Below are 7,321 nucleotides of genomic sequence, written 5' to 3'. Positions count from 1 at the left end.
CTTCCTATGTTCCTCTGTCTCGGCCTCTGATGTTTGGCGTTATTGCTGTATATTTTTATTGATCCTTTCTTCCTATGTTCCTCTCTCGGCCTCTGATGTTTGGCGTTATTGCTGTATATTTTTATTGATCCTTTCTTCCTATGTTCCTCTGTCTCGGCCTCTGATGTTTGGCGTTCTTGCTGTATATTTTTATTGATCCTTTCTTCCTATGTTCCTCTGTCTCGGCCTCTGATGTTTGGCGTTATTGCTGTATATTTTTATTGATCCTTTCTTCCTATGTTCCTCTCTCGGCCTCTGATGTTTGGCGTTATTGCTGTATATTTTTATTGATCCTTTCTTCCTATGTTCCTCTGTCTCGGCCTCTGATGTTTGGCGTTATTGCTGTATATTTTTATTGATCCTTTCTTCCTATGTTCCTCTCTCGGCCTCTGATGTTTGGCGTTCTTGCTGTATATTTTTATTGAGTCTTTCTTCCTATGTTCCTCTCTCGGCCTCTGATGTTTGGCGTTTTTGCTGTATATTTTTATTGAGTCTTTCTTCCTATGTTCCTCTGTCTCAGCCTCTGATGTTTGGCGTTCTTGCTGTATATTTTTATTGATCCTTTCTTCCTATGTTCCTCTGTCTCGGCCTCTGATGTTTGGCATGCATTGCTGTATATTTTTATTGATCCTTTCTTCCTATGTTCCTCTGTCTCGGCCTCTGATGTTTGGCGTTCTTGCTGTATATTTTTATTGAGTCTTTCTTCATATGTTCCTCTGTCTCGGCCTCTGATGTTTGGCGTTCTTGCTGTATATTTTTATTGATCCTTTCTTCCTATGTTCCTCTGTCTCGGCCTCTGATGTTTGGCGTTCTTGCTGTATATTTTTATTGATCCTTTCTTCCTATGTTCCTCTGCCTCAGCCTCTGATGTTTGGCGTGCATTGCTGTATATTTTTATTGATCCTTTCTTCCTATGTTCCTCTGTCTCGGCCTCTGATGTTTGGCATGCATTGCTGTATATTTTTATTGATCCTTTCTTCCTATGTTCCTCTGTCTCGGCCTCTGATGTTTGGCGTTCTTGCTGTATATTTTTATTGATCCTTTCTTCCTATGTTCCTCTGTCTCAGCCTCTGATGTTTGGCATGCATTGCTGTATATTTTTATTGATCCTTTCTTCCTATGTTCCTCTGTCTCGGCCTCTGATGTTTGGCATGCATTGCTGTATATTTTTATTGAGTCTTTCTTCCTATGTTCCTCTGTCTCGGCCTCTGATGTTTGGCGTACATTGCTGTATATTTTTATTGAGTCTTTCTTCCTATGTTCCTCTGTCTCGGCCTCTGATGTTTGGCGTTATTGCTGTATATTTTTATTGAGTCTTTCTTCCTATGTTCCTCTGTCTCGGCCTCTGATGTTTGGCGTTCTTGCTGTATATTTTTATTGATCCTTTCTTCCTATGTTCCTCTGTCTCGGCCTCTGATGTTTGGCATGCATTGCTGTATATTTTTATTGATCCTTTCTTCATATGTTCCTCTGTCTCGGCCTCTGATGTTTGGCGTGCATTGCTGTATATTTTTATTGATCCTTTCTTCCTATGTTCCTCTGTCTCGGCCTCTGATGTTTGGCATGCATTGCTGTATATTTTTATTGATCCTTTCTTCCTATGTTCCTCTGTCTCGGCCTCTGATGTTTGGCATGCATTGCTGTATATTTTTATTGATCCTTTCTTCCTATGTTCCTCTGTCTCGGCCTCTGATGTTTGGCATGCATTGCTCGGGGTCAGAGTTTGCTGCGGTGTGACGCTGATTACATTTGGTCAGTGATGGCTCCAGGGCATCGGCCGGGTTCATACCTTCCCAGTTTGTGCTTGGCAGGTGTCCAGGGGCGGATTTGGCTGCTGACTGCGCAGCGACCTCTGATCAGCTTGTGGGGGGATCTGTCCACTTAGCAGGTCCAGGGGGGATTTGCTCGTGTGTGTAATGCTTGGTGTCAGCTCTAAGCTGCGGATTATCCTGGAAGGAGACTCTCCTCAATCTCATATGTCTTAGAGAGGTCGAGAGCTCGGGCAGCACTGCTCATCCTCAGGACGCCATGCCGCTCAGCAGGTCCCTCTCCGTCACCTCCCTCAATGGCCTCCCACAGTGGGACGAGGACGAGCTCCCCATAGACGACCTCCTGCTGTTCGAGATTTCCTGGGAGGTCACCAACAAAGGTAGGTACCCCCAATAATGGAGCCAAGATGGGGGGCGAAACATCACAATCACTCTACAGTGACTTCCCCCAGTAATGGCTGATAACAGGAAGTAATAGATAGTACTCACCTGTCCTACAGTCTCCTGCCCCAGTAATAGCTGATAACAGGGAGTAATAGATTGTAATCACCTGTCCTACAGTCTCCTCCCCCAGGAATGGCTGATAACAGGGAGTAATAGATTGTACTCACCTGTCCTACAGTCTCCCCCTCCAGGGATGGCTGATAACAGGGAGTAATAGATTGTACTCACCTGTCCTACAGTCTCCTCCCCCAGTAATGGCTGATAACAGGGAGTAATAGATTGTACTCACCTGTCCTACAGTCTCCTCCCCCAGTATTGGAGTCAGCATGGGGGGCGAAACATCACAGTCACTCTACAGTGACTTCCCCAGTAATGGCTGATAACAGGGAGTAATAGATTGTACTCACCTGTCCTACAGACTTCTCCCCCAGGAATGGCTGATAACAGAGAGTAATAGACTACTCACCTGTCCTACAGTCTCCCCCAGTAATGGCTGATTGGCTGATAACAGGGAGTAATAGATTGTACTCACCTGTCCTAAAGTCTCCTCCCCCAGTAATGGCTGATAACAGAGAGTAATAGATTGTAGTCACCTGTCCTACAGTCTCCTCCCCCAGTAGTGGCTGAAAACAGAGAGTAATAGATTTTACTCACCTGTCCTACAGTCTCTTCCCCCAGTAATGGCTGATAACAGGGAGTAATAGATTGTAGTCACCTGTCCTATAGTCTCCTCCCCCAGTAATGGCTGATAACAGAGAGTAATAGATTGTAGTCACCTGTCCTACAGTCTCCTTCCCCAGTAATGGCTGATAACAGAGAGCAGTAGCCTTCGTCCGCCCTGCATATTTGGATAGGAGATATGCTCAGGCATAGAGGACATAGATGCTGTACATTAGATTGTCAGCTCCTGGGCCGGGCTTGTCTGTGCAGCACACACAGGACTATAACCCTCCTCCTCCTCCTCTGTTGGACAGTGATGGCTTTTACAGTTAATGATTAATCAATGGGATTATTGACAGAAAAGATGACATGAAAGATAAAAGAGGCGAGGAGGCGCTCATCACGTCATTCTCCTTACTTACACTAGATGGCGACAAAGCACTGAGTATAAATCAGGCTCCAGCCCTGAGACTACACATCTGCACAGAGGCTGCCGCTCGGGGGCCACAGCTATACAGCCCCAACACACAGGGAGGACGTGTGTAAAATACTATATATTTACTAAAGGGGTTCATTATCTATCTATTATCTGTGTGTCACAGAGAGAGAGGGGATAGCAGGGGACCGGGGCTGCTAGACTGGCCCTCAGATTCGGGGCCCTAGCTGTCCCTGATCCCAGAGATACCTCTGATGGTAAAGGTGTCTGGGCCGCCTCCCTTACCCTACTTCTGGCCAGCCCTAATCTAATAGCCCCGATCTTATAACTCCACTCACCACCCCGGGGAGGACCGGGACAGGAGTGGCTGAACCCACAGATATGGACAAACCGGGAAAAGAAAACTTGATCACACAGCTGACACACACAGAAGTATAAAACAATACGTGATCAGGAGGAAATAAAGAGCAGGCAGGAATAACCAGGTGGCTAGAGGATTTCTATAACACACCAAGTAGCACACAGTAAATCATCAGCAACAGGAGCAGCACACGGCCCGGGTGAGCAAAAGCTATAGTCAGCATGGGAAAACAGATTCCTCCTTCTTAAAAAGGTGGTGAATACCTGTGATAGGTCTCTCGCAACATGTGATCCATGAAGTAACCAGTAAGTTAGCAGAAATTAACTCCTGCTAGTCCGATCACTAATGAGAACACAGCTGGTCAGCGCCCGAGGCCGCCTGTGCAACTTAGAAGCACCAGAGAACGCAGTGAGGAGTGTCAGACTCTGCAGTGTGAACAGCATCTGATGTTTTAGCATTGGGTAACGACGGTAAGACGATAAAATGTGTCATTTTGTAAAACCCATCCACCACCAAAGTAACCGTATTACCAGCAAAGGAAGGAAGATCCATAATGAAGTCCATGGAAATGTCCATCCAAGGTTGGCTCGGGATACTCAATGGCTGCAGACAATCTGACGGTTCAGAGTGCAATGTCCTACAGTTGGCACATGCAGACACATAGGACACCACATCCCTCTGGATTTTTCGGGACCAAAAACGATGCAATAAGAGATCCAGTAACTTCTTGGAAAAGAAGGTGCATGGACGCAGTTTACAAACAGACGGACCTTGAGACAACATAGCTCCCACCCCCACCTCTGATGCCCAACATGAGGGGTTGAGACATATCCGGGTGCATTAATACAGGTGCTGATGGGAAGCATTTTTTAAGACAGTCAAACGGGTATATAGCACCCTCAGACCAGTTACAAAAGTCTCTACCTTTTTTCGTCATGTCAGTCAGAAGTCTTGCTATATCAGAACATTTTTAATAAACTTTCTGTATTAATTAGCGAACACCAAAAAACATTGCAGCGCCTTAAGGTTCGTAGGACGGTCCCATTTTGATATAGCTTGTAACCTAGAGGGATCCATCAAAAAACCAGAAGCAGAAATTATGGAATCTAGAAACTGAAGTTCCTGGACAGCAAATAAACACTTCTATAATTTAGCGTACAACTTGTACTCCCTGAGAATCCATAAAACCTGTTTAACATGTTTCAAATGTGACCCAAAATCCTGTGAATAAATGAGAATGTCATCTAAGCCAGGTAAAGATGATACCAATACCCCCTTCCTGAGAGTCCTGGTATTATGAGACCTTTGCCTAAAACGGTGATCAATCCGGATTACTAGAGACATGGCACACGCAAGGGATGGAGGAGTTTCAGACATGACCAGTGCCTCTTTGATCCTCTCGGATAAACCCTGGAAAAACTGGCTTTTCAGTGCAAAGTTGTTCCACTAAGTGTTCCCGGACCAGCGCTGAAATTTGGTGCAGTAATCCGCCGGCCGATCCCCCGGGAGCAGTGAACGGATCTTATGCGGGCGTCACACGGGACGATAAATCGTACAATCGCATAAGCGATCGTGTGGAGGTGGCACTAAGCTGTAGCTTGTTTGTTCAAACGTAATAAGAATATCTGTGTATATAAATAATCAAAATGTAGATGTAGATGCATAATTATCTGTCTGTCTATGTAGCCATCGCATAGACCCATAGTATAATTCTAAGCTGTATAAGCCATGAAGGAGTTAACCAAAGAAAATGAAGCCAGAATGTGAAGCTGCAAAAGTGTTATCAGTAATGTTCACACAGAAGGAATGTACGGGAGGCAGGCAATGTGCTGTGAGAAATTAAGGAGTAAAAGTACTCCCTGGTTAGCTTCAAGGTTATTCATGCTTACTGTATAATTGGATCTATCAGAATACACGAGTCAGTTGGTGATGCTGGCTTAAGGAGAACATGTCTTATGTATTCATGGTCTGATACATTAATATCTGCTCTGATATATATAGCTAATACGGCACCGTCTCTGAATATCCCAACGAAGACTCCATTAGCAGTCTTCACCAAAAATCTCTACCTTGACAATCGTACCCACCCCCGTCGTTTGTGCGTCACGGGCAAAAAGTCGTGAACCCCCGTCACACGCACTTACCTGCTGGACGATCTTGCTGTGGGTGGCAAACATCCTCTTCCTGAAGGGGGAGGGATGTTCAGCGTCACAGCAACGTCACACAGCAGCCGGCCAATAGAAGCGGAGGGGCTGAGATGAGTGGGACATAAACATCCCGCCCACCTCCTTCTTCCGCATTGCCGGAGGACGCAGGTAAGCTGTGTTCATCGTTCCCGGGGTGTCACACGGAGCGATGTGTGCTGCCGCGGGTACGATGAACAACCGGTGCACAGAAGGAGGAACGAGATTATGAAAATGAGCGAGTAACGATAAGGAGAGTATTTTTGCTCGTTCACAGATATCTCTGACGATGCCGGATGTGCGTCACTAACGACGTGACCCCGACGACATATCGCCCGATATATCGTACCGTGTGACGCCCGCATTAGACTCAACTAAAGATATTTTATCTGGATCAAATGAGACCAAGTACAGACAAAAATCCATCCACCATAAGAAAAACAGGGGAATCGCCAGGCAGGGAAAGGTCCACGCTTGTGGGTCCCCACTCAAATGTGAGACAATAATTCTCACCCGCTGTTCCTCACCTCCAGAGGAGTGGAGATATAACTGAAAATACCACTTGCCTGCCTCCCTAAAAGAGCAGCTGCACCGTCCCGAAAATCTGTCAGGAAGGGGCAGTTTAGGTTCAGACGATCCAGCGACCCGGACAGATTGCTCAGCAGTGACGTATTAAGCACACTGCCGCACTGCCTCCCTTAATTCAGCCACGTGAAGAGAAATGGCCTGCAATCCCTAACCCTAGTGCAGCAACCGGGTCCATGCTGGAACGAAAAGGTTGGGCTGACTATAATGTCATGGAGTGACAGGGGATAACAGGGGACCGGGGCTCCTAGACTGGCTCTTAGGCTATGGGCTCCTATCTGGCCCTAATACCAGAGATAGCTCAGATGGTGATGATGTCTGCGCCGCCTTCCTTACCCTGCTCCTGAAGAGCCCTGATCTAATACTCCCTCTCTGCCACGCAGGGGAGGCCTGGGACTCGAGTGGTAGAACCCACAGGTATGGACAAACAGGGAAACCAAAACTGGATCACATATCACGCTCACACGGAAGTATAAAGCAATACGTGATCAGGAGAAAGTAAAGAGTAGGAAGGAAATAACCAGACGACCAGAGGATTTCTACAACACACCAAGTAGCACACAGTAAATTATCAGCAACAGAAACACAACAGCACATGGACCGGGTTAGTAAAAGCTATAGTCGGCATGGGAAGACAGATTCCTCCATCTTAAAAAGGTGGGGAGTGATTGTGGTAGGTCTCACACAACATGTTATCCAAGAGGTAACTAGCAGGCTAGCAGAAATTAACTCCTTCTAGTCTGATTACCAATGGGCAAACAGCTGTTTGATGCCCGAGCCTGCCTGTGCATCTCAGAAGCACCAAAGAATCCATAGTGTGGAGTGTCGGAGTCTGTGGTCTGAA

General features: G+C 46.3%; 1 protein-coding gene across 1 annotated transcript in view; it reads left to right on the top strand.

Moving 5' to 3' along the window:
- The first annotated feature begins 1,975 nt into the window (after positions 1 to 1,975).
- The window catches only part of GYS2 (glycogen synthase 2), a 96,561-nt gene continuing 91,215 nt past the window's right edge, over positions 1,976 to 7,321 (top strand). Inside the window, exon 1 of the mRNA XM_075343497.1 lies at positions 1,976 to 2,188. Coding sequence (XP_075199612.1) covers positions 2,068 to 2,188 — 121 coding nt within the window. The 5' untranslated portion in view covers positions 1,976 to 2,067. The remainder of the gene's footprint in view (positions 2,189 to 7,321) is intronic.

Source organism: Anomaloglossus baeobatrachus, chromosome 4 (genome assembly GCF_048569485.1).
Source record: "Anomaloglossus baeobatrachus isolate aAnoBae1 chromosome 4, aAnoBae1.hap1, whole genome shotgun sequence".
In the NCBI taxonomy this organism is placed as follows: Eukaryota; Metazoa; Chordata; class Amphibia; order Anura; family Aromobatidae; genus Anomaloglossus; species Anomaloglossus baeobatrachus.
The sequence above is the reverse complement of the archived record's forward strand: the minus strand, read 5'-3'. Positions and strand labels throughout refer to the sequence as shown.